The sequence below is a fragment of the Penicillium angulare genome (genome assembly GCF_028827245.1).
Source record: "Penicillium angulare strain IBT 27051 chromosome Unknown utg000012l_segment0_segment0, whole genome shotgun sequence".
Lineage (NCBI taxonomy): Eukaryota > Fungi > Ascomycota > Eurotiomycetes > Eurotiales > Aspergillaceae > Penicillium > Penicillium angulare.
Genome location: NW_026623171.1, coordinates 1,376,112 through 1,402,322, shown reverse-complemented (window position 1 = coordinate 1,402,322; position 26,211 = coordinate 1,376,112). Strand labels below are relative to the sequence as shown.

Sequence of the window (26,211 nt, the reverse complement as noted above, 5' to 3'; positions counted from 1 at the left end):
TTCCTTACTAAGGCCCGTGTTAGGCCCGTGTTTACCTGCGGGACAAACAGGATCAACATAATAATCGAGGAGAAACACACCCCTGTTCAGATCGTCACTCGACACTTCTTCTCGGGGCTCGAAGAGAAAAAAATTCACCCTTACTGGATTCTTCTCTTTTGTTAAGACTAGCATTCATTCCCCTTGTCCCACCTCCCCTCTTTTCTCCCTTTTCTCCAGTTCCCCTTTTCTTGGTGTTCTTGAAGGATGTCGCATACAGGTACATTTAGAGGCACCACCACGCCCAATAAGACCATCGGGAGAGGAAGGCTGCCCGACTTCGACGGCTCCAATTCCAACGCTTCTCACATCCCCCGACCCCGATCCGACCGCCCTGAAATCCCTACCTCCCACCAAACCCCATCTAGTGACGTTGGTAGCGGAACCGGCACCATGAGCGCGGCTAGTAGCAGACAACGACAGACGCAGTCAAAGCGTGATGAGGTGCGTGATCACACCAGCTGCTTTATTCCCAATGCATGCTTTGCATCGTCTTTTTCTCTTGCTTTGTCTTTTACAATAGACCTTCGAGCTTGCTTGAGTTACCTCGACTTGACTTTTTCGGTGGACTGACCGCTTTTTTTTATTTGGTTATAGGCAATCCGTATCAAGATGGAGGCCAACCTGAACAAAAAGAGACAAGGTCAGGCCAAGGCTACTCGGTCTCGCAAGGCCCCGCCGGGCACTGTTCTAGCTTTGAAGCCCAGTCAGGCTCTCCAAATTAAGCCCTCTCTCAGCATCGCCGAGGCCGCACAGTTGATGGCCGCTAAACGAGAGGACTGCGTGTTGGTTACCGACGATAACGAGCGAATCGCTGGTATTTTCACTGCAAAGGATTTGGCCTTCCGTGTTATTGGAATGGGCCTGAAGGCGCGTGAGGTCTCGGTCGCGGAAATTATGACCAAGAATCCCCTATGTGCACGAACCGACACTAGCGCAACCGATGCGCTTGACCTGATGGTCCGAAAGGGATTCCGACATTTGCCCGTTATGGATGAGAACCAGGACATCTCGGGTGTACTGGATATCACCAAGTGCTTCTACGATGCGATGGAAAAATTGGAGCGTGCCTATAGCTCATCCCGAAAGCTCTACGATGCGTTAGAGGGTGTGCAAACCGAGCTTGGTTCCAGTCAACCTCAGCAGGTTATCCAGTACGTGGAGGCTTTGCGATCGAAAATGTCTGGTCCTACCCTTGAAACTGTGCTCGACGGTATGCCGCCAGTGACCGTCTCTGTCCGAACTACCGTGAAGGATGCGGCAGCTTTGATGAAAGAGCACCACACCACTGCCCTGCTCGTCCAGGACCAGGGTTCAATCACTGGAATCTTCACTAGCAAAGACATTGTTCTTCGTGTCATTGCCCCAGGTCTCGACCCAGCCACTTGCAGTGTGGTTCGCGTAATGACCCCCCACCCTGATTTTGCTCCCTCCGACATGAGCATCCAGGCTGCGCTTCGTAAGATGCATGGTGAGTCTTTACAATCGGCATTATCAATGTGTTTTTTATGTACTAATTATCTATTTAATATTGTGTTTTAGATGGTCATTATCTCAATCTGCCCGTTATGAATGAAGGTGGAGAAATTGTTGGCATGGTAGATGTCTTGAAGCTCACATATGCCACTCTGGAACAAATCAACACAATGTCGACTCAGGATGATGAAGGTCCCGCATGGAACAAGTTCTGGCTTTCGATGGACCATGAGTCGGACTCTATGGTTTCCGGCAGCGCAAGCCACCAGCCCCATACCCCACACCGCTCTGTTATGAGCCCCGACCTGGCTCGGTCGGGCTATGATAACAGTGTCCTTCCTAATGAATCAGCATCACACAATGGCGAGGAGCACTCGGAAGTAGCGTCACAACAACACCATCATCACCAGCCTGCTGAAGATGCTCCATTCCCGTTCAAATTTAAGGCCCCCAGTGGTCGTGTGCACCGTGTCAATGTGCTGACAAGTGCTGGTGTGGAAGACCTTGTTAAGCAGGTTACTGCTAAGCTTGGTGGCGAGCTGGAAGCTGTTGGTGGTGAAGCAGTAGTGGAAGAGGGCCGCCTTAGCAACACTGGCTATGCTCTCAGCTACATGGACAACGAGGGGATACCGTTTCGATTACCACTGATCAAGACATGCTGGATGCCATCAGTCTCTCCCGTCAGATACGTCGTGACAAGGTTGATCTCTTTGTTCATGATCCGGCTCAACCACCCATCCCGGCCACCGTTGAGCCCCAGCCAGTAACAGCTCCCACACCGATCATTGAAGAGCATAGCAGTGTTGCGGATGAGACTGCTACAGAGGAACCCGTGGCCAAGCCTCGGGCCCAGCAATTCTCTTCACACGGCCATGGTCCTGAAGACCAACTTATTGCCGGTGTTCCTAACGATCTGCTCTTACCCGGTGCAATTGTCACCTTGGCTGCAGTCATTGCGGGTGTGTTTATTCTGAGCCGACCCAGCGGCCGCTAAAAGCTTTCTTCCGGGGGGACGAAGGTATCTGGCTACTCACGTCACTAAACATGCCTTTGTTCTCCTGGTTCTCTCTTGTCGTTTTTCTTTTTAGATGTCTCATTTCTCTCGTTTTCCTTCAGCCTTGTTTCAATCATCCTCCAACACTGCTGGCCCAATCTTCCCAACACATCTTGGCTCTTGTGAATTTTTTTTGAGAGTGCATACCCACTTTTCTAATATCAATATTTTCCCCCTTGTCGCATGTTTAGATACCGCTATTCCAACAATTATCCGTTGCGACTATTATTTTAGCTTCAATGCAAATACTTCTTTGTGTCAAGTGTATCAAAGAACCTTAGAAAGTCATATATAGAATCGAACCCAATTTCCTGGAACAAGTAGAACGTTTGCCCCTACGTACCTCCCTAGAACACCTTAAACTGCCCTGAGATTTTCTCTTTCTTACTCTTTACATATTACTCCCTACCATTTTCTTATTTTTCATCTTTTGACTCTGATCTTCCTCTGTCAAGACTCAGTTGATTCCACGTATCCATTGAGCATTGAAGGTGCCGATCCCCGGGAACGCTATCGCATATCAGTTCCCCTAATCATCAATCTTTTTTTCCCTTTCTCCCCGCCCCACCAAAAACAAAACTCCTCCTCTTCTCTTCTACAACCCCTCCTTTCTATACCTCCCCACCTTTTAACTTCCCGTTACCAGGGCTCCGACGAACTGGGTTGTTTCTGTCTGCTGGATCTTGGGGACCGACAACACTATGTCCCTGCTTCCTCCCGAGGTCCACAGTGCGCTGTCCCAGCTGCTGCGCGCCTTGAGCACTCCCGACAACGCCGTCCGCTCGCAGGCTGAAGAGCAACTGAACAATGATTGGGTCCAGAACAGACCTGATGTCCTGTTGATGGGACTTGCTGAGCAGATTGGTGGTGCTGAAGAGACAATAGTGAGTGCCCACCCACCTTCCCGTTTTCCTCCCTTGAAAGAATGTGATTCCTCCAGTAAGGGAATGGACGTAATCCGTGACGCAAGAGAACACCAAAGATTCCTTTACAGAAACAGGACTATCGATTTACAAAAAAAAACAACCAAGAAAAAAAAACTCGACATTTATTCTGTACCAGACGCTAATCATGGGATGATACCAAACAGACTCGTGCTTTCTCCGCTGTGCTCTTCCGCAGAATTGCAACCAAAACTCGCAAGGACCCCGTTTCTGGCGACGTCAAGGAGGTCTTCCTCAGCCTGCCAAACGAACAACGTGTGGCCATCCGGGAAAAGCTAGTTACCTGCCTCACAACCGAATCTGTCACCGATGTGCGCAAAAAGGTTGGCGATGCCGTGGCTGAGGTGGCGCGTCAATACACTGATAATGGTATGGGTTGTCATTTCCGATTCTCAATCTCGATATTTAGCAATCATTCTGACCGTTGCTTTTTTATGTGGCGTTATAGGCGACAATTGGCCCGAACTACTCGGTGTTCTCTTCCAAGCCAGCCAGTCTCCCGACTCCGGTCTGCGAGAGACTGCTTTCCGAATCTTCACAACCACCCCCGGTATCATTGAGAAGCAGCACCAGGATGCTGTGCTGGGCGTCTTCACTAAGGGATTCGAAGATGACATCATCTCTGTAAGTTATTGATGGGGCAACAGATCTAGATATCTGGGTATTCAGATATTGCAGCTCAAGGCCTGCCTTACTAACGAGTCCTTCTTTCTAGGTGAGAATCGCCACTATGGAAGCTTTCGCCGCCATGTTCCGCTCTATTCCCAAGAAATCCCAGTCTAGATTCTTCTCGCTCGTGCCATATTTGCTTAACATCCTACCTCCTCTCAAAGAGTCCAGCGAGAGTGAGGAGCTATCTTCTGCATTCCTTGCTCTGATTGAGTTGGCCGAACTTAGCCCGAAGATGTTCAAGACTTCATTCGGTGACCTGGTTAAGTTCAGTATCAGTGTTGTTGCTGACAAGGAGCTCAGTGATCAAGTGCGCCAAAACGCTCTGGAGTTGATGGCCACATTTGCCGACTATGCGCCCAACATGTGCAAGAAGGAAACCAATTTCTCACAGGACATGGTTACTCAATGTCTGAGTCTCATGACTGATGTTGGTGCTGATGACGATGATGCTGAGGAGTGGAATGCTTCTGAAGATGTACGTTTCTATCTCCGTTCCTTTCTCTGTTGTTTTTTGCCTGCGGTTTTTTGAAACGCCGGCAGTTTCCCTGCCCGTTTGCTAAATTTCTTTTAGCTTGAACCCGAGGAGAGTGATCTCAACCACATTGCCGGTGAGCAATGTATGGATCGTCTGGCCAACAAGCTAGGTGGCCAGGCCATCCTCCAACCTGCCTTCTCATGGATTCCTCGCATGATGTCGTCCACCGCCTGGCGTGATCGCCACGCTGCCCTCATGGCCATCTCTGCCATCTCTGAGGGATGTCGGGATCTTATGGTTGGTGAGCTGGATCAGGTCCTTGCTCTGGTTGTGCCAGCCCTGAGCGACCCCCACCCTCGTGTTCGCTATGCAGGCTGCAATGCCCTCGGTCAGATGAGTACCGATTTTGCCGGAACCATGCAGGAGAAATACCACGCCATTGTACTGAACAACATCATTCCCGTACTAAGCTCTCCCGAGCCTCGTGTTCAGTCTCACGCTGCTGCTGCTCTGGTTAACTTCTGTGAGGAGGCCGAACGCAGTATTTTGGAGCCTTATCTCGGAGATCTTCTCAGCCGCCTTCTGGATCTTTTGCGTAGCGAGAAGCGCTACTTGCAGGAGCAGGCTCTTTCTACTATCGCCACCATTGCTGACTCCGCCGAGACCGCTTTTGGTCAGTACTACGAGAACCTCATGCCGCTTCTTCTCAGCGTCCTCAAGCAGGAGCAAGGCAAGGAATACCGCCTGCTTCGCGCCAAGGCCATGGAGTGTGCCACTCTTATTGCTCTAGCCGTTGGCAAGGAGAAGATGGGTCAAGATGCTCTGAATCTCGTTCAAATCTTGGGCAACATTCAACAGAATATTGTCGATGCTGACGACCCTCAGTCACAGTACCTGCTTCACTGCTGGGGACGTATGTGCCGTGTGCTCAACCGTGATTTTGTGCCATATCTCCCAGGTGTTATGCCACCTCTGCTGGCCGTTGCTGCCGCTAAGGCTGATATTCAGCTTCTGGATGATGAAGAGCAAATCGAGCAGGTTGAACAAGACGAGAGCTGGGAGCTGGTACCCCTCAAGGGTAAGGTCATCGGTATCAAGACTAGTGCTCTCGAGGACAAGAACACTGCCATCGAATTGATTACTATTTATGCCCAGATCCTAGAAGAGGCCTTTGAGCCATATGTCTTGGAAACTATGGAGAAGATTGCCGTTCCCGGTCTTGCATTCTTCTTCCATGACCCCGTTCGTGTATCGGCTGCTAAGCTGATCCCTCAGCTGCTAAACTCCTACAAAAAGGCACATGGCCAACAGTCTGCTGGCTTTGGCGAGATGTGGAACAAGGTTGCTGAGAAAATCATTGAGGTTCTGAGCGCCGAGCCCACTGTTGATACCCTCGCTGAGATGTACCAATGCTTCTACGAGTCTGTTGAGGTCGTTGGCCGCAACAGCCTGACCCCTCAACACATGCAAGCATTCATTGACTCTGCCAAGTCTACTCTGGAGGACTACCAGATGCGTGTTAAGCAGCGACTAGAGGAGCAGGCTGAGCTGGAAGAGGGAGATGAGGAGAACTTGGATTACGAGTACGCCGTCGAGGATGACCAGAACCTACTCAGTGACATGAACAAGGCTTTCCACACCATCTTCAAGAACCAAGGCACTACCTTCCTGCCTGCTTGGCAACAATTGATCCAGTTTTACGACAACTTCATCACCAGCCAAGACCCCACACAACGCCAATGGGCTCTTTGCATCATGGATGATGTGCTAGAGTTCTGCGGCGAAGAGTCTGCGGCTTATAAAGATCACATCATGCAGCCTCTCGTTGCTGGCCTGCAAGATGACAATGCCGCTAACCGTCAGGCTGCCGCTTACGGTGTTGGCGTGGCCGCTCAGAAGGGTGGTGTCGCCTGGAGCGATTTCGTTGCTCTCAGCATTCCCAGCCTTTTCCAGGTGACTCAACACCCTCATAACCGCACGGAAGAGCATGTATTTGCTACCGAGAACGCCTCGGCCAGTATTGCCAAGGTCCTGCACTACAACTCTTCCAAGGTGCAGAATGCCCAGGATGTTGTAGCCAACTGGATCGAGACCCTTCCCATCACTTTTGATGAAGAGGCAGCTCCTTATGCCTACTCCTTTATCGCACAGTTGATTGACCAGTATGTTCTTCCCTTTACCATCAATCCCAGTCTCCCACTTTACTATTTTCCCCTCCCGCGAGATTATCCGAAGCTAACTTTCCACTTTCCCCAGACAAAACCCTGCCGTCTTTGGCAAGGCAGATCGTGTATTCGGATTCATTGTACAGGCCCTCGAGGCTGCGACACTTCAAGGCCAAACTGCCTCCCGTGTCGCCCAGTCTGCTAAGACATTGGTGGCAGCCACAGGACTGAACGCCGAGTCTATTCTCGCGGGTGTCAGCCCAGAGAACCAGGAGCGTGTACGCAAGCTTTTCGCGTAAATATCGTGTCTATGACGCTCGTGTGCTTCGTTTACCCGGCTTCCTTTTGTTATCATTCCCCTGGTCATGTGAATCCGATGCTAGTGAACTGAAATGTTTCGTTTAATGCAATTTCCTTCTCATTTTCCCCCATTCCCTCTCCTCGCTTCCCGTATTCTGGTTGAATGAACAGAATCTAAACAGATACCATAAATTCAATAAATCATGGCTATGTATCCATTTATAGGCTGCAACGATATCAGACAAAAAGTATCAATTCCAATTATTAGCAGACTAGATCAATATCCTAAGTACGAAAAAGACACGATTCTATGCGTGTCAACAGTTCCGATTCACAAAGTATTTAGATATCCATGAGCTAACAGCTGTACACTCCCAGCATGCTAGCACATACACCCGTAGTCAAACCCCAAAATCTACACATGGATCTTATAAAACCCCAAGAGAAACGATCATATACTCCTTTGATAGTATCATTCTCATAAATACCTCCTTCAACAACAAAAACTCCCACCCAAATCCCATGGACAAGCAACCATCATAGTCCCCCCTACTTACAAAGAAGAAACTCTCTTAAGTTCATTCGCAACAACCTCCTCCAACCCCATAACGACCGGCTCCCCAATAACCCCATTCCCCCGCTCCTCATAAAGTGTACCCCCCTCAGTCCAAATCCTCCGCAACGTAACCCCAGTCGCAGCCGGAAGACCCTTCTCCCAAGCCTCATTCTCCAAAGAACGCAATCGCTCCAACGGTGTATAAGAAACTGATTTCCAAGTCGTACCTGTCTGGCGCTCGAACTCAGCTTGAATCTTAGCTGGTGTGGTGGTGAATGAGTTCACGCAGAGAGGACGGTTAAGTGTTGCCGGTGATGTAGATTGGATTGCGGCGAGGACGAGGGTTCCGACACTTTGCAATTGTGTATGTTAGTCATTACTGTTCAATGCTAGTGTCTTTATTAAAGATCTGATAGATCCACATGTATGATGTACTTACTCTTTCATAGTTGTTAGAGAAACTTTATCTTCGCCCTTCTCACCGAGTAAAGTTGCTTTCTGAGCCTTTACATTCCAGCCTCCCGCTTCTTCTAATCCGGGGACGAAATTGAGATACATCTCTGCGAATGGACCCGTAACAATGTATGAGTAGTTTAGTTGTTCACGGGGGATTGATTCAATGAGAGCGCGAACTTTAAGTTTAAGTTGGTGCGGCTTTTCATTTGCTGATTTGGGGCTGTAGGCAATGTCTGTGCCGTATTCTGAGGGGAGGAAAAGGTTGACATCTTTGCTTGCTGCTGCGAGATTGATGAGGGGGATTTGTTGGGCTAGAGCTGTGCGGCCAAGAGCTGAGATTACGGTGTCGATTCCTGTATTTGGTTTAAATAAATTAGCTTGTTTGAATATCTTCCAGTGGTATTGGATTGTAGATGTTGCTCATTTCCATTCCAATTCTAAGTCTTTTTCTGTCTGGATTCATGATGATATCATATTCCATATGGAGAGATTGAATAATTGAACGAAGTATGAACATGTATACATACCGACATATGCAGCCTTAATAGCCTCCTCATCCTCAATATCACCTACTATAATCTCCACATTCTGCGCCTTTAGCTTCTCAAGAGCTGAAGCCTTGGTCTCGGCAGTATGCGGTGATGTAAAGATAGCAACACGGTCGAACTGCGAGCGCGCGGAGATAATAGCGTCGAGAATGTACGAGCCAATGGTGCCCATTGCGCCGAAGAGAAGTAGGTTTCTGGGAGACATGGTGTAGATTTGTTTCTTTTTTTCCAATTGACTTCGGTCTTTGGAATGGGGTAGTTTAAGATTATGGGCGAATGCAAGGATAGCCCCAAGTTCTTTATTATTATATGGTGCGGGGTGCGGGGCCTGCTTATCAATCCCGAGGTCTTGTTATGAGTTTATCCGGATGGATTCATGACGAATTCAATGCGGAGTTCAGGTTCTCATTAGCAATTGATATTGCTGATCATTTTGTAGGCGGTATAAATAGTTGAAGCATGTAGAATGGGTATGCTTATATAGCGTGCTGTAGAAGTGTGTCAATCTATCTGAGAAGATGTGCTATATAAGACATCATTGAGAAGGATTTTGAAGTCCGCTGCCAGTAGCCTGAAGAGGGCGTGTACGTTTAAATTAAATGGTGAATACGGCTCAATGTGTCTATGATCTCTCATCTACATCCGTAACTGTACAATACGATATGCAGTAAATCAAGATGAAAAAAAGCCACCCATCTGGGCAGTTTGGTATTGGTATCGGCCAGTCAGATGAAATCCGAGTATTAACAATGAGCAAAGCGGCTCTCCATGCAACCTTGGAAAAGATATATACTCCAACCCATCTGCAATATATCCCTTCGGAATCAATGGCCATAAATCATCTCTCAAATCCTTCGAGTCGAGTCGATCTAGGACGAGGCACCGACAGCCTTGAGCAACTGGGGGAGCTGGCTCTTCTTAGCCTGCAGGTCGGAGTTTCCACCAATGTGCTGCTGTCCAATGAAGATGTTGGGGACAGTGCGCTGGCCAGAGATTTCTTGGAGGGCAGCCTGGATGGCGTCGCCGTCATCTATTGAGATCATGTTAGTTATGTTCCAGCGCATGGAGTAGTCATAGTCATAGCAGAGATGATATGGAGCTTGTATTCGGCATAATGCAAAGCGCATACAAGTGTAAAGGGTAAGCGTAAAGGTGAGATGACGACAAAGTGGGGCAGAATGAGTGATTGATAAAGAATAGAACAGAAAGGTAACTTGGGATTCTCGAGGGAAATCGAGTCGAGTCATGTCCATCGAACTGAACTTGAATAACGAGAGCAGAAAAGAGTAAAGTAAAACATACCAATCTGGTCAAGTTCAATAGCCTTGTACTGAGCGCCGACCTGCTTCAACAGCTCTTTGCTAGAGTTGCAGTAAGGGCAGTAGGACTTGGAGAAAACCATGACAGCATTCTGGTCGATGAGGTTCTGAGCTTGGGCCTTAGCGGAAGACATGGCGGCGGGTGTGGGACCGGCGAAGGAGCCGAAGAGGCGCTTGAAGATGAACGAAATGGTGGGCGGGGGATGAGGAAAGCAAATGAAACCGGTGGTCTCTTTTGCCTTTTGTAGGTGAGTGAAGTGAGGAATGGTCGCGGGTTGTGATTGGGGCGCGGGGATAAGAACATGCATTTCCCGTGGAATTAGTCAGTCGGTGACTGAACGATGATGTCAGGTGATAACCTTGTCCTCGGTATCGGGGCCTCAGGTGTCTACGTATACAGTATACTTTTTTGTACAATCCATCAGGAATTCGGACTTCTACTTTAAGATTGATGAGTGAACGCATGTCATGATATTTCTATTGTTAGAGTTAAAAAATTATACGCTACGGGCAAAAGGTCGGTGATTTCTTGATGTCTTCGAATCTTTACCTAGGCTAGGCTATAAGATAAGATACCATGTACTAAATGTCCACGGGCAGAATAAGAGGAAAAGAGAAAGGAGAAAAAAATGTCAGAAACGCTTGGAACGGCTTGGGAATATTGCAAAAGGTCACAGCAATGGGATATAACAGAAAGAAACCAGATGGAGTGAGCCCAGTGAAAAGGATGACAATAATTGGCGAAAAACAACATCCAACAGAGAAGAAAAAATCATATGAATCAGGCAAATATACATAGGCTGCACTAAAATAATCGATAGGCGTATCCTCTGGTAAAACGACCCAGATGGAATCCGCATTTTTGGGAGTGAAGTCTCGCTGCATGTGGGCAGGGGTAAAGAAGAAAGAAAAGAAAAGAAAAGAGAAGGAATGGATGCATAAGGGCAATGCCATGCTCCGATAATAAAAGTCCGAATTAAAAAGAAATTCCGGATAGATTGCGAGCAAGTCTGCGATTCGGCCAAAACAATAATAACCCCAGTAAACACCATCGGGCCATAGTAAGGAGAAATGATTCAGAGCACGAAAATGGAAATGAAAATGAAATAGCGAGGTCAAGGTGGTGTGCATATGTGTGCAAGTAATCAAAGGTATCTCAAATGTGAATGTGGATAGAGCGGGATCAAAGTCGGTAAGAAATAAGATGAAAGACAGGAAGGAGGGTGGTATTGGATTCAATACCATCACATCACATCACGACACAGCATCCACAGCCCTTCTCCTTCTTCGGTTTCTCTTGAGCAGAGACCACGGGAGGTGTCCAATTTGGGTTTGGTGTCAGGCCCAATGGGGGGGTGTCTTGCACTTTGGGCATTGTACTATACCCAGTGCTTGTGTTGGGCCGCGGGGGTTCCGGAGTCCTGGCCTTGGGCGGCTCTTCGATCTGTAATCCTTCAAAGCGCTCTTCGCGTTTCTCTGCCTCCTCTGCCTTGGGTGGTACCGGAGGGATATCATTGGGGTAAACAGCCAGTGGAGCAAAATCGCGATCATAAGTGTTAGGAGTTCGTCCTTCTTTCTCCCATTGTTGCTGTTGCATCTTCTTGGCGAGAGTAGGAAGCATTTGTTGATCGGGCGGAAGTCGGGGGTCGGGCTTATACATAGTTGCCAGCCATGGCGGATCTCCCTCTGGTCGATTGATTGCAGTTGGAGGCCGGCTCTCTCCCGACCGAGTGGTAGGTCGTTGTGTCGCGTTGCCTGACACTGCTCTTGATCTTGCGGTGGAAGTTTTTCGGTTTGCTGGGGGTGCAGAGGTTTTCCGATTGCTCGAGCCCGTAGCTTTGGTCGGGTTCTTTTTGGCCGGGGTGTTCTGGGTGGTATTGAAGCCACGACTGCCAGGTCGGCTGCCTGGAGAAGGAGTAGATGGTTCCATCTCAGTTGCGAGAGGCTCGCTAGCTCTGCGCCCGCGACTTTCTTCGTCTTCGTCAGTTGCCGCACGGCTGCGAGGTCCCTGAGAATCTCGACCATAGAAAGCAGGCACAGGACTGGCTGTAGAAATTGGGATTCGAGACGAGCTCTTGCGAAGACTCGGATTACCATAAAAGCTAGCAGCCGCTTCGTCCGCAGCAATCTCTTCAGGTCGACGAAGATCCCAATTCCTCCGTTCGTCATCTTCAGATCCCCGTCGTTCATTTTGAGTTCCCTCTTGCAATTGTGGCCACGGTTCGGAATGTTCTGCACTCGGTGATGTTACAGATGCCGAAGCACTTTGATGGGAGTCATGGCTCCTTTCACGGCCCGCGCTTGACTTGCTCTCCCCTCTCATCCGTCGCTGAAAGATTATGGCCGCCTGGTGTAGCTCCTCGCTCTCGATTTTTGCCAACTTGTCGCGATGAATCCAATTTTCGGCGTTCATTTCGAACGGGCCGGGGGGTCCAGGGGGTCCAGGGGGTCCAGGTGGTCCGGTTTGGTCATCCGTAGAGGCTTGAGCGGGTACTTCAGGGTCGGAGGCATCGCGTTGGATATTAATATCGTTTCCATGGCGATTCAAGCTTTGTTCTCGTCGACCTCGACTGGATGATAGGTAAGGGGATTCGTGTGCGTGGACATTGCGGGAGACGGAGGAACTTCGCGAGCCGTCCGAATTGCGTTTGCGGGTAGATCTTGCACGAGGGCCCGATTCGTGGGAGTTTCGTGGTCGCGAGGAATGTTGAGCGCCCTATCGGAGAGGAAGAGAAAAGCAAAAAATTAACGATCGGCACCAAAAAATGAAGTCGTCTACTTCAAATAGTTTAGATGCACCTACCCCCTCGTAGTCAATCTTGACGGGAAGGGGATATGAGACCAAAACATAAGAAGAAAAGAAAAAAACTACACCCAAGACCAAAACTCACATCATTACCAATTGGGACAGCGAAATCCCATTGCGATGAACTCTCTGGGGCTGCTCCAGATGTCAACGCATCTGAGGAATAAGCGGTAGCCACGCCCGCCATTCCAATCAGTTTTTTGCGGAAGCGAACGTATAGAAGATGAGAAAGAGAGAGGCCAGACCAGCTGGAACCTGTTTCTTAATCAAGAAAAAAAAGCAAACGAGGAGATAAAGTCCCTGTTCGCTTTTTTGAAGGTGGTCCTGTGTTTCAATCAAGCCATCCCAGTCGGTATCCGACACCCGTCACACAAGCTAAAGATTTTGAAGCGAAATGGAGAATTCTGGGAGGAGAAGAAAGCGGGTTGCGGGTTTCTCTTAGGTGCCCAGGTGGTAAGGGGGGAAAGGTCCCGCACGCCGCAGTGGGGAGCCAAAAGAAGTAAATTGTAAATACGCCAGGGGGTGGAGTTCCCAAGTTGGTCTCGCCGCTGAGAGTTCAAATGTGTGTGGCTTACAACCTGTTCGTGAGTGGATTCAGGTTCTTGCGCGAGCCACGGATCAAATCTGGGACGGCGCGAACTGGTTCCGTGGGAAGACAGCCGTAGGAAGTTCCTGAAGGATGGAGAAACCCGATTATATTATTAAGATTCAAGGTTGGAGAAATGTGACCCTGAGGAGTAAAAGAGCGAAGACCTGACAATCAAGCAGGAGTTTGTGTGCCGGTCAAGAAACCCACGAGGGGAAAGAGGAGGGGGTTGGGGGAAGCTGGAAGATCGTGCAGTTCCCGTTCCCAAAGTTCGTCTCCAGTTGGGAAGGTAAGTGAGATCGTGGGTTCAAGTTGTGAGTTGGAAAATAAAAAGTGGATAACGCGTAGAAAGAAAAAGAGAGACCGACACGAAGATCTCAGGGACCTGAAGAACTTGAAGAAACCAACAATCTCAAGGGGAAAAGAAGGAGAAAACGGTTTGAACCAACTCGGAACTAAAAAGTCACTCGATCCCTAACTGGGATTAGCACGGCCTAGAACTGGGTATAGAACGCTTCGATGTCATCAGGTTAAGTTAGTGAGTATGTGTATTCAGATTCATTGACGGCTATATGGACCGAGGTATGGAGTATTTGGAAACAAAACTCTAGACTCTATGGAATGTATTGAATCTATAGAATATAAAAATATCGATTTCTACTATTGAATCCCCAGGATCAAGCCATGCAAGCCTCATCGGATCCTCAATACAGTCGAATCATCCAGTTTTTGTCCCAATCTTTACCTGGACCGTGCAGGTCTTTAGCCCCTGAACCATACGCTGATCACTCTCCCGCTACTATGAACTATTAGTTCTTTGTTCGAAATTGCTTCATCCTATCTATTCTCAAGGTTTTTATTTTATTTTATTTTTATTATTTTGACCCTCTTCTATACTCGCACTCGCACTTGGTCCTCTTACCCCACCTTCAATTCTATTATACCAGATACATCTACTTCTTACCCGTCTGACATATTGCTTCCGCGAGGGCCTGAGCGGTTGACTGCTCTAAACGCCGATCTCCCCCATACTGTTGATGTATGCAAAGGCCAATTTGACAAGTTGACAGATCCATTTATCATATTTCCCCAGGGTGACAGTCCCAGTGCCATGGGTATATCAATAGTCTATGTAAGAGTAAAAAGAACCAAAGCAGGGGCAAAAAACAGGAAATGCGTCCCCAAAACGTAATAAAGTCTTTCTCTCCGGGTTTATTGGTGGTATATATGCATTCATGAATCTCGAAGAAAATTGCAAATCGAACCAAAAGACAGATCGAATCCCAACGTAATAAGATAGATGAGATCTCAAGGACTTTATTCCTTGTTTACCTGATCGAGCCGGTTCAGATTGGCCTGTGCTTCTCTAATCAACGCCTTGCGGGCATTGCGTACATCATCATTGCCGTCGGGCTCAATCCCGTCTGCCTTTAACATGATTTGAGCTAAAACAGTCTCGCTCAACTTCCGATATTCGAACTCTCGCTTCTTACCCTCTGCGGGTGGGTCGGACACGTATTCATCACACATTGGGATCAGCACTTGTTGGAGGTATCCCTGCAATGCTGCGATCTGCTCCATTTTACCGGGCAGAAGCTTAAGGTTGGGTGGCAGAGGAGGATGGGAGGAAGATCCACTTGGTGCTGGCTGGATTGGCTCCAGAGAGGCCTTCTTCTTGCCCTTGCTCTTCTTCTTGTTCTTCTTCTTTTTGCCTTTGTCGCTAGAAGAGCCAATACCTTCTCCATCATCTCCGTCCAATCGTGACGATGAAGATCCGGGACGGCGGGGGTCACTTGAATCAGAAACCTCGCTCGGAGTACTAGCACCAACCTCAGAGACTACACACAGAACCTCGGAGTGCTGCTTAAGTCCCTCCGCCTTGCATGATCGGTGATCATCCTTGAGAAGGTTTCCCTTATACAACAATCGGACTTGGTTGGGGTTGGTAGCTCCGGTCTGTCTTGCTGCCTCCTCGCGAAGAGCGCCCACGGTCAACAAGCCGTCATCGATCGCATACGCGCGGAAACGAAGGGGGTAGAAGGTGCCACGGTGGCGGAGGGAAATCGTATCTGGCTCGTTTTCATCCACGTTTTCTTCATACCGATACTGATTGTTCGGACGAGAACTGCTGTTCGCCGGAGGATCAACTATGTAATCAGGTGTTATGTAGCTGAAATCATTCCCCTCGGTGACCTGTGGGGTAGACCGACGCCATAGGTTAAGGGGGTTACCCCAACTCATAGTGGCTATTGTAAGCACACAGACAAGCAGAGCCGCACAAATAGCGGTAGTTTGCTCGTCGGCGTCGAATGGTAGCGCCTGCGCGACCGAGCGGAAGTGTGTGGCCGAATAAGTCAGCCACGGGTCCAATCGAGGTCGGAGGGTGTGGAGAAACTCGGGGATGTTGTCGGTGACGTGGTCTAGGTAGAGCGCGGCCTTCTCGCCCAATGTGGACTGAGCGAGTGGCGATGGCAGGAGAGTCATGGATCTCTTAAAAAAAACAAGTCTGACTGGAAGGTGGTGTTATGTGAAGTCATGCTCCTGAATTAAGACCGTAGGAGGCTGATAAAGGCGGAGAGCCAAGTTTTTTTTTTTGCCATTGCGTGGGGTCCCCCTACTTTACCATGGAAGCCTAGGAGAATGTTCGCCTCCAGGGCTCCCTCAAGGCATACTTTCGCGGTTATCTGTGATTGAGTCCATAGGTCTTTTCCTTGTTGGTGAGTACCCTGGTGTTGGGAAATATCGTTTTTATGTTATACCTTAAGCCCTTCAAGTAAGTGCACCGCCACATTTGGAAGTATATCGTATATATAGAAACCAAAGACTATGCCCAAATGCATGCTAACATATAGGTCTCTTCATGCTCACCACCATGTACATTGAGACTCTGGAGCGAAAGCTCAGTGTCCACAATAAATTATGGCCTAGTATTCTTGATAAGTACACAAAGCACCTATACAAAGAACACATTTTATAAAGAGGTTGAACATGGCTCAAACAAGACCATTTCCAATTTTTACCTCCATGATCTGTAGCATTAAGATTGCAATTTTTGGCAACTCCAACATACAAAGCTTTCATGGTCTAGTTGGTTATGACGTCGGTCTCATAGAGATCATCATATGAAGTTCCTGTTAACAGGATCTGCTATCCGAAGGTCGCCAGTTCGAACCTGGCTGAGAGCACTTTTTTGGCATTTTTATTTATATTTTTTTAGAATATCTGTTTTATAGGTAAATTCTGTTCGTCCTTCAATCCCAAGTGTCTTTTCCATTCATGCCGCACAGTTGTCTTTTGGGTGATATACGGTCGATTTCTCTAGCCCTCATCAAAACTTACCTACTCGTTCGGCCGACATGACAGCTATCCCGAAAGACTTCAAGGATTATGACGCTCACCCAGACAACGCAGCTACCCTTGCGCCTGCAGGACTACAGAGAGGATTGTTGACAATTACAGAGCACAACGACGACCTCAAAGGCTCTCTTACCAAGAGCGACTGGTTTACGGCCTCGACCTTCAAGGGCAAACCACAAGGGAACGAGACCGGTCAAGACAACTCCGGCGAATGATCCTCACCGAAGGGAAGGGAAGGGAAAGGAAAGAACATGTGCGTATTTGCATTTCAATGGACGAGTAAACAGTAAAAGATCCTCGATCAAATCAAATCTCTTATTGCTAAGGTGCAAACTACAGTAGAGACCCCGCTATCATATCATTTGGCTTGCGACACGTCAAACAAGGGTATGGGAGGAGTTCTGTTTCAGATCTTCAACCAGCTTGTAGGGACCGTGAGCTCCCGAGCGACTTTCACGGATGAGCACGTTGTGATGTACATGTCGTTCGCACTGAAGATTGCTGAAACGCGTTACCACACCTTAGAGAAGGAGGCCTTCCCTGCCCTGATATGCTTGAGCGAAGTACAATGGCTAGTCTTAGGCTCCCAACACCCGGTCAAGTTATACACCTTCCACATTGCTCTCAAAAGGTTGCTGGGAGAGAATTATACGGCGAACAGTCGCATCGCGGGATGGCATTACAGGTTGTAAGAATTCAACCTCGACATACAGCATCATTCCGGCCGCAATCTATACTTAGCTTGAACACACTACTGGCACTGTCAGATAACGAAGCCTGCCAAGTCTCATGGTAACTCGATGCTTTTTAAACTTCCTGCGTAGCAACAAGACTACTGCTGTCTCTTTACTTTCTTCAAAATATCCTCTGCCGAATTTATATCCATGGCACTGTGGATCTGACCATTCCAAGATTATGCAATTCAGAACTCGCACGTGCATGAGGTCCTCCACGATTTTTTTACCTCTTGAGATTGCTTTCTTTGTCTCTCCATCTTACCCTCGCTTCTATATTGTCCTTCGAGTGTCACTAAGTTCTTGATCTCACCTCGGTATCTTATTCTAAGGTTGCTTGCTACGGCTCATCACAGATGCCCGCATCCTTTCGCTATGTCACCTCAACTAGACGATTGAGTATTGACAGTTAATCTTACGGCCTTTTTTGCTTTGTTTTCTCCGCTGCCAGATATTTCAACACTGTGTCCCTACATAACAAGGTCCCTACATAACAAGCTAACTTTGAAACCTAGTTGGTTTTCCCTTTCACGAACCAGTCGCCATCAACCCGGACTTGTGTCTGTCATCACTGACTGATATTTGGAACCTCAATTTTTGGGTGCTTCATCTTCAATCGATCATTGTAAGAGCCTAACGATAATATGTTCAACATACAATATACAAAATTGTGGATTCTCGGTCAGATCCATGTAGTTCTGTGGCAGACAGTATAGATCCCGTCCGATGTAGATTAATCAATATAGTATCAAAGCTTCCAGCCGAGACCATAACGAGCAAAGCAAGTTATCCTTTCCAACAGGATAAAAATATAGATTATGCGGGTGTTGTCTATATGGTATGGTACCAAAAAATACAAAAAAGATGCTCTCAGCCAGGTTCGAACTGGCGACCTTCGGATAGCAGATCCTGTTAACAGGAACTTCATAATGATCTCTATGAGACCGACGTCATAACCAACTAGACCATGAAAGCTTTGATGAAGTCAGCCGATTTATTTTGCCATTATGAAGGAAAGAATAGGCCCGGCTTGCTCCTGCCAACCCAAGTGTATACTCCATAGTCATATTTCATTGACATTTCCCTAATTGCCAATTACAGTCCGTAATTCCTTCGTTCTAGCTTGCAATTAATTCAAAGGCTTTGGGCTCTGTGGAAAATAAGATTCGGTTGTCATAAACTTAACAGGTTCTTCTCTTTTCTGGCCTAGTGGCATTGGCAGAGATCTTCATCCTTAGAGCAGAGGAAGTCCCTCTTGGAACATGCAATTGGATAGGAACCCGGCAATGCTACCATCTGTTACAGGCAAAGTTGACTAGTTGGGGGGAAGCATAAGAATCTATTATCTGTCGCCTCGCGGCGAGGACTAGTCTGGCCTATCTAGCGATCAGGGTCGCGACGGTAACAGGTGCCTCCTTGTTACCGACCTTCTGGAAAGACTGCACTTTTCAAAGGGGAAAGCTAACTTGATTCCTTCCCGAAGGCGAGGCCTCCAGCACTGACTAAACTAACTGGCTATTCTGCCGCCGGCGGTACCAAATGCCCGGCGCAGGAGAAAGACGCTGTGCTCAGCGTAAATAGAAGGAAGTCGTATCGTTAACGCAGTCAAAGGCAAGGAAGTAAGGATGTCAAGCTGAAAAATGTTGCCGCAGTCGGTCCAGCTAAGCAGGGAAAGTCAGAAGTTCTCCTCTCCTTTGTCGCCTTCGTCGTCCTTCTTGGAAGCATTCTGAAGCAGAATATCGTCTAGAGTAAATTTCAACTCGCCTAACCATGCGATTAAGTCGTTGTCCTGAGAAACTGAAGAGTAGAAAAGAATCCGCGTGACCGCGTCAAAATCGGAAATAAGCAGAGAAACCGGAAGTAAAGACTAGCAAATAGGCGCGAGGAATCATAGAAACGCGTGAAAATCAGAAATAGAAACCGGGGGTGACTATCAAAAGGTGGGAGAACCCCGCGTCGTGGGATGCAATTGGAGGGCCATGCCGAGCTCCAAGGTGTCCAGGGTTCTCAGGCGGACCACGTTAAAGACGTGCTCTCGAGCAGACTTCCCAATATGAACTTGCTGCCATCCGAACGAAGCGTGGTCAAGTTCATTAAGGGAGTCGGCTCGGTCAAGCTTATACTTATTATTAAGGAACCGAAACCAGCCCATCCCTCAGAGTGTCTATCTGTAGCAAACACTTGTCGTCGGGCGACAGCCTATAGGTATACCAGGACAAGGCGTTGCTTTTCAGACACGAGTAGATATTTACTCGAACAACCCCCTCTCTGTCTTCTGGATGTCACCCGCACTAGTAGGTGGGGGGTCGTTCTCGCTTTGTTAACTTCCCATAGTGTCAGATAGTATGTCCTGGATATTAGAGAAAGATTAGGTAAGAGATGCAATGTTGGAAGGATAAAAGTAAGGCAAACCTTGCGAGAGGAAGATATCTTGAGATGTATATAGATTTTTCAAATGATAGAAGACAGCCCTGGAGGTGGTGTCAGGTGACGTGAAAGAAGAAAGAAGAAAAGAGACGGGGCGAATAGTATGAAGCCTGTCCAGGTGAAGGAAGATGGAGAGAATGCACCCAGGCAGCCATGCATAGGGCGATGGTAAGGTGGTTGGGCGAATTGAATTATAGATTGGTTGTACCATCTGGCCGATTCTCCGTTGTGTGCATGTTTTTTTTTTTTTTTTACGAGGGCCAGATCGTCGCGACTATGATTGTATAAAGCCGCCATAAAGCGTTTATAAAAGTACAGTCAAATAGAAGTCATGTATAGTATGATCAACCGAATGTGAATGGACAGCTTGAGGCACCAGACTCAAGGCCTGCGGTAAATTTTATAGCGGTTTTTCATTGAAAGAAGCATACTGGTAGAAGATATATCCATATTAAATTTTCAGAGTAGGCTGCCATCTGCTTCCGGGATTCTTGATGTGATTATATCTGCCGCAGGTAACTGGTTTGAAACAACATCCGACATACTTATCGCATTCAAGGCTCAAATAACAACAAAATCAAACCTTTCAACTACTGTCGACTGATAACGGGCTCTGCAGATTGTGTGGGGTGTCTATTTTCCTATGAAAAGGCCTTCATACTTCATTCCTATTAATTCAAGCCCTCAGACATCAACGATGAAGTTCTAGATGCAAAAAGTGCCCCTTGCGAAGGTTGGAAGCTCCACGATTAAGGTGACATCGGATTTCAGGCGACCGATCTTATCGATTGATCACTATATCTCAGCGTTTATTACAAAGCCCATGGGGAAACCAATGACATACTCGGGAACCGGGTGGCTCTAGCATCATAGTAGATACATTGAGTAGTGTGGCCAAATGGACAGAGATCAACTTAGAAGGAGCCGCGCCATTTATCCAGTCTAACGGTTCTTTGGCCCCGGTCTCCGGTCAACATCGTTGATCGCATTGTACAAAAGGCCAGCATACTTTGAAGGGCTGCTATCAGGAGATCGCTTATACGGAGTCTCCCAATGCGGCGTTTGCAGCGCTGGCCCTACATATTAGGGCCAAATCCCTGGGATGGGCCTCTTCCTACTCTTCTTCTTCTTCTTCCCGAGCAGTGGCAGCTTTATGAGTCTAACAAGTGCCATGAACAAGAGTACTGAGCAAGGAAGCAAGTGCATGGTCCGGGGTAGGTCGCCTTTGGCATGTCCAAGGCGTATGGTGAGCTTTCATCTCCTTTGAGTCTACCATCTTGAAAAAAAGTTGGCAGCTGAATTGCACGACACTTTCGAAAAGACGCTTTGAATTTCTGTACAGCCTACGAAGTTGAAAGCGAAATTATCAGAAGTTATACATTGAATATGGAATGGCGAAGGTTACGTCGGGGGCAAAAAAAGAGAGAGAAAAAAAAATTGCTCTCAGCCAGGTTCGAACTGGCGACCTTCGGATAGCAGATCCTGTTAACAGGAACTTCATATGATGATCTCTATGAGACCGACGTCATAACCAACTAGACCATGAAAGCTTGGTGAAAGAATTGAGGAAGTTTTGAGACTATGGAGGCGCCTCACCTTTAGCAAGAAATTAGAACCATTCGGTGGTGGGAAACTAGTTAGCAAGACGGCTGTCGGCAGTCTTCGTAAATAGCTCGATTTTATATACACTTAGGTTAGTGTGCTAATTCATGCTTACCATATCATATTGTCAGTTCTAAGGAATGAATATTTCATCGACCGATCGTATCTTCAGTTGTAGCCGACGATACAATAACGATAATTCAAGATTGTGCCGATAACGTACCCAGAACAGCGCTATCAAGTATACAACGTTCTACCACCCATCTATTCAAAGCATTCAGAACCTGCTAGATAGACAACAATGTTAAAAGCAGTGATGAATTTGGTGGCCAGTTCATATGCCAAACCTTGAGATACCTGATCATCGTTGTGGAACATAACTACGGAGAGTCGTTTGCCTTTTCTGGCGCAAGACCAGCAACCTCCGGGGGCTATATCCAGCGGAGAAAAAAACTGGAATTTAAGAATCTTTATTGTCAGCTGCGGTAATTCCTTGTTCACACACTAGCAGATCAGTCAACTGATATTCGGTACGGCTGCCCTGTGGCCTTGCATCTGCTGTCGTGAAAAGATTATTGACCTCGATAATGTTTGGGTTTCTGTGCGAGCGGATGAAGGAAAGCTTTACAATGGTGATTATTCCCTCTCTTTGGTTTTCACTTCTGTATCATCAGAATCAGCCTCAGCCTTCGCGGGAAGAGGGACGACATTTGTGGCTTCCATCAAAGCAATGATTTCGTGAGTCTTTTGGGCGTTGTCATCGGCACCGATTGTGGACGGAGCGCCTAGCTCATCATTTATAGATTGAGCTTGTGGTAGCATGTGCGAAGAAGTAGAATCTTTGCTTGGGCAAATAGCAAGCTGGGGGCTGTGGTTGTGGTTGCGTCGCAACTCATTGGACTCATCCATCGGCAGCTCAAATTTCGGTGGCGGAGTGATGTTAGTGATCAGTCTGTTCTGCTTGATATCGGCAGGATCTAGCAAGGCACGAATCCAGTCGTACATCTTGTATTCCTTCGCGAGCTCCAATGCTAAGTATACTGGTCAGATTATGATACGAAAACTGCCATGCACAGCAGGAAGAGTAAGACCTACCACACACAGGAGGTATCCATATATTGCAAGCGACTTCCTCCTGACTTGTGTATTCCTGGGATCTCATATAATCTCTCTCCTTCATCTCCTCCTCAGCCGTAGCATAGGGGAATGCGACCTTGAACATGCCCGTCGCGCTGACAAAACCATCATTACTTCTCCGCTACAAGCAGACAGGGTTAGCAATCGAGTATAACAGCTTCGGGCGGGTAGTTGAGATGGTGCTCACCATCAAATAGTAACTGTTGGTGCGCGATGGGAAGATCTCTGAACCCTCCAGATCCTGAGGAAGCGAAGCCCGGAGGTGAACATACTCGAACACGCCCAGGTTCTCGGGCTTAGTCGCACTGCAGGCGTTGAGTAGCCCCGGCTTGGCGGTGATTTTGGATCTTCCGAGGCGGCGACGTATGATGAGTTCATCATCTGCGATTGGGATTAGCAAATGGAGATGGGCCAGAGACGCACGGTGAGGCCTTGTTGGCACGATGTGGTGGAGTGAGAACCTTGGAACTCGCGTGATCGCGCGCCGCGAGGCAAAACTTACAGGCGGGAGTTGCGTCGGCGAGAATCAGTGGGTTGTTTTTCGCCGGTAGGGATCGCGACATGGTGGGTAAGCGCGATCAAGTCGGATTAGGAACGTGTGAGGTGCCACGAATGCAATTCTGGGAACTTGAATGACTACAAACATTGAATGTGGGGCAGCCCCCGGGGCGACCATAATAATTCATTGAATCATGGATATCTAAACCAATGGATAATATGGATTGGAGATGAAAGAGCCACTGTATAACATATTCCAAAATGATAAGTGTGGAATTGGGGCTAATCAGTGTACTTGACTCGGGTACTTAGTGAACGCTAATCGTCGATCACCAAGTACTGTAGGTAGGTGTGTAGCAGTTAACCCGACATCTCTGAATCAGATGTGCCGATGAATATATGGCAAAAATAGCTTCCAGAGTTGGATGGCGCACTATATAGTATGCTGGGTATTCTTATTGGCTGAAGCTTTTGACAGGTTCGCTTGAGAGCAGCCAGCACATGCACGTTTCTACATACTTTGGCATTCGATAAGCCGTGCTAAGAAGCACCAACACCGATTTTGAACTACAAGATTTGATCATGATGAAAGATCCTAAGAAAGTCTCAGAAATGCCGGCTATTTTGTCTCATTCAGCAAGTTCACTCGCCTCAGCATTCGAATTCGATGCCAATGCCGACACCCCACCCCAACCCCGCAGGTGTTTACAGCTAACACACCCTAGACAACGCCCCCTATGTCATGATAACGACGACTTTGATCCTCGAGCGCACTAGGGTATTCCCTACAATGAAAAGAACAAATCCAAAGTTTCTGCCAAGACGCCTTAAATGTACAGTAAGCATTTTCCCAAAGTTAGTTGATCGATTCAAGTTCTAAAGTTTTATTTTTGGTACGGAGAACAATCAACATGCCCGCATTGGTGGAACCAGTTGTTTCGAAAATAATTGGAAATATGGGAGCCTATTTTGATGTTTACATACAGGACTTGCTTTCTCTCCACCGCTGAACCTGAACCTGAACCTGAACCTGAACCCGAACCCGAACCCGTGCCACATATAGTTTCAGGACAGACATGTACATGTACATGTACGTAGGCGCCAAAATAGGCCACCTGCCGAGACATGGCTGTGTCGTCGTACGTGGCTCGCTTTCTATTGTACTGAGCGATCTGCAATATCTGATCGCGGGGCAGCGCTTCAGGGATTCTGAATTATACCGTAGGCAAACAGTTTTTATGTAATCATGCAAATTCTCATGATAACCTCGGCGCTACAGGAAAGTATTTTTGTACCACTTTGCCACCGGGATATGGAGGTCGGAGTTTCCGAAGATTAGCCTGGAATTAGCTTGGGTATGGCATAGAGTAGTTGATGGGTACAATTTTCAAGGTTAAATCGCATGAGAATTGGAAAGCTGGGCAAGTGACCAGATGCAGATTCCGAAACTCAATATTTTAAGAAAGGCGGCATAAAGAAAAGATGTACATGTACTCCGTACTGTACTCTGCACAAAGGGTTCCCCCTGCAGGGTGGTAGGGGTCCAGGTCAGCGGCAAAGGGACTTGGAGAAGAGGAGTCAAGTCGCTGGGGAAGGAGCCCTGTTTGGCTTTGGGGGTCTTCCTTGCATCACGACACAGTGCCTTGATTGTCGTGCTTGGTTGGCCGTTTTCGTGGCCCACAGTGTCTGCTTTCTTTTATTTCATTAATGACGATCGGAGGGGTTGGGTGGGTCAACCTATCGACCTAGTGCAGGATAGAACGTCGAAAGAAGTAGGATCGACTTTTGCAGTAGTATCCTTACGGGATACGGAGTAGACCAGAGTTTGTTCCTTCGGGAGGAGAAGAGCTATTGCATAGTGCAAATCATCTATCGAGGGTAGTATAGCGGGTAGGAAGCATACATATACAAGTCCTGGAGCTTTGACTTCCAAGTTTTGGGACTTGGATGGTTATACCGTAAACGCAGCGTGGTGGATGCGGGTCACCCTATTGGAGGCGGGTTATCCTTGCGCGATAAAGATAGAAAGGGCAGTGCGTTAGACCCAATCAGCGATGCATCATATTAATTAGACTCCACTGTCACTTGCCGTGTGCCAGAAGTCGCATGACTAAGCTGGAAGTCCCTTATCCCTGAACATTTTCAAGGTGTTTTTCCTTGGTCCAATCAATTGATGTCTCCACTGTGATCGGCTTCATTTCTTCGAGGTCCCTTTTCTTGCCTGTTTTTTTTTTTTTTTTTTTTGTCTCGTCTGGTGTTCGAGGTGAAAAGAGTGATACTTATCCCTGCTCGACTTTCTCATCAAGATTTATAAAATCCTCTTTTCCATTTCTCTCTTCTTTTTCTCCCATTTACAAACTACACAATAGGTGCCAGGTCCCTTTTATGGTGAGGCTCTATCCATTTTGCCAAGAACCTTAAAGCCTTTGGCCCCCCCTATTCCAACCCTTCCAGCGCCCCGATAAATTCCCACAGCCTCCACTCCAAACCGCTCCAATTTCTCATCAAATTGTGCCGCCGGGCCATTTTGCGACATTTTAACCCTGAAACCCTTATATACCCCGAGGAACCTCACCACCTGCATCCTCACCCGCTTCCAAAGAACTGTTGCCTTGCCAACTCAACTCGGAAAACCTGCGACCCGCCCACCTTGGCGTTGCTTGTTTTGCGCGTCCAGCCCCTCCAGGACCTTTTTCACTCCCCGCGCGCGTCACGATAAAAGCACAAAAAGAGGACTCGTTCCCTTCAATACCATAAAATGAGACCGGCCGTCCTTCTACTAGCCCTGGCGCCGGTCGTTATCGCCGGTCAACAACCACGCGCCCTCGATAGCTCTTCCGACCTAACACGCCGCGCTCAAGCCGCAACAATACCGAACATTGTCGCTCGAGAACAGCTTCTTCCCCTCGCAGACTCGGAACATTCAAATATTAGTCAACTGGGTACACGCAATGTACTTCAAGCGCGCAGTGAAGGCTCTCTGGGTCAGACACCGTGGATTGGAATGGCAATCGGGTTAACCTGTACAGCTCTAGCAGCCGCGATGCTAGGGTAATCGGA

General features: G+C 47.8%; 9 protein-coding genes across 9 annotated transcripts; 4 read left to right on the top strand and 5 right to left on the bottom strand.

Moving 5' to 3' along the window:
- Positions 1–246: 246 nt before the first annotated feature.
- On the top strand, positions 247–2,509 carry N7478_013176 (CBS and PB1 domain protein; the record flags this gene model as incomplete). Its single annotated transcript, XM_056929386.1, has 4 exons — positions 247–483; positions 637–1,510; positions 1,582–2,063; positions 2,123–2,509. The coding sequence occupies 4 exons, from the start codon at positions 247–249 to the stop codon at positions 2,507–2,509; spliced, it is 1,980 nt and encodes a 659-aa protein (XP_056772748.1).
- Positions 2,510–3,270: 761 nt separating this feature from the next.
- Positions 3,271–7,124, top strand: N7478_013175 (nuclear import receptor PSE1; the record flags this gene model as incomplete). The annotated part of the gene is made up of 6 exons (XM_056929385.1): positions 3,271–3,453; positions 3,660–3,882; positions 3,962–4,137; positions 4,229–4,660; positions 4,757–6,822; positions 6,917–7,124. The coding sequence occupies 6 exons, from the start codon at positions 3,271–3,273 to the stop codon at positions 7,122–7,124; spliced, it is 3,288 nt and encodes a 1,095-aa protein (XP_056772747.1).
- Positions 7,125–7,678: 554 nt separating this feature from the next.
- N7478_013174 (uncharacterized protein) lies at positions 7,679–8,890 on the bottom strand (the record flags this gene model as incomplete). The annotated part of the gene is made up of 3 exons (XM_056929384.1): positions 7,679–8,033; positions 8,121–8,490; positions 8,665–8,890. 3 exons carry the CDS (start codon positions 8,888–8,890, stop codon positions 7,679–7,681), a joined length of 951 nt encoding a protein of 316 aa, XP_056772746.1.
- Positions 8,891–9,554: 664 nt separating this feature from the next.
- Positions 9,555–10,312, bottom strand: N7478_013173 (glutaredoxin; the record flags this gene model as incomplete). Its single annotated transcript, XM_056929383.1, has 2 exons — positions 9,555–9,715; positions 9,988–10,312. 2 exons carry the CDS (start codon positions 10,310–10,312, stop codon positions 9,555–9,557), a joined length of 486 nt encoding a protein of 161 aa, XP_056772745.1.
- A 941-nt stretch (positions 10,313–11,253) lies between these two features.
- N7478_013172 (uncharacterized protein) lies at positions 11,254–12,997 on the bottom strand (the record flags this gene model as incomplete). Its single annotated transcript, XM_056929382.1, has 2 exons — positions 11,254–12,720; positions 12,896–12,997. The coding sequence occupies 2 exons, from the start codon at positions 12,995–12,997 to the stop codon at positions 11,254–11,256; spliced, it is 1,569 nt and encodes a 522-aa protein (XP_056772744.1).
- Positions 12,998–14,713: 1,716 nt separating this feature from the next.
- Positions 14,714–15,880, bottom strand: N7478_013171 (BAG family molecular chaperone regulator; the record flags this gene model as incomplete). Its single annotated transcript, XM_056929381.1, has 1 exon — positions 14,714–15,880. The coding sequence occupies one exon, from the start codon at positions 15,878–15,880 to the stop codon at positions 14,714–14,716; it is 1,167 nt and encodes a 388-aa protein (XP_056772743.1).
- An 872-nt stretch (positions 15,881–16,752) lies between these two features.
- Positions 16,753–16,968, top strand: N7478_013170 (uncharacterized protein; the record flags this gene model as incomplete). The annotated part of the gene is made up of 1 exon (XM_056929380.1): positions 16,753–16,968. One exon carries the CDS (start codon positions 16,753–16,755, stop codon positions 16,966–16,968), a length of 216 nt encoding a protein of 71 aa, XP_056772742.1.
- Positions 16,969–22,152: 5,184 nt separating this feature from the next.
- Positions 22,153–23,216, bottom strand: N7478_013169 (KilA-N domain-containing protein; the record flags this gene model as incomplete). The annotated part of the gene is made up of 4 exons (XM_056929379.1): positions 22,153–22,547; positions 22,612–22,774; positions 22,841–23,034; positions 23,156–23,216. 4 exons carry the CDS (start codon positions 23,214–23,216, stop codon positions 22,153–22,155), a joined length of 813 nt encoding a protein of 270 aa, XP_056772741.1.
- A 2,693-nt stretch (positions 23,217–25,909) lies between these two features.
- On the top strand, positions 25,910–26,206 carry N7478_013168 (uncharacterized protein; the record flags this gene model as incomplete). Its single annotated transcript, XM_056929378.1, has 1 exon — positions 25,910–26,206. One exon carries the CDS (start codon positions 25,910–25,912, stop codon positions 26,204–26,206), a length of 297 nt encoding a protein of 98 aa, XP_056772740.1.
- Between the last annotated feature and the right edge of the window lie 5 nt (positions 26,207–26,211).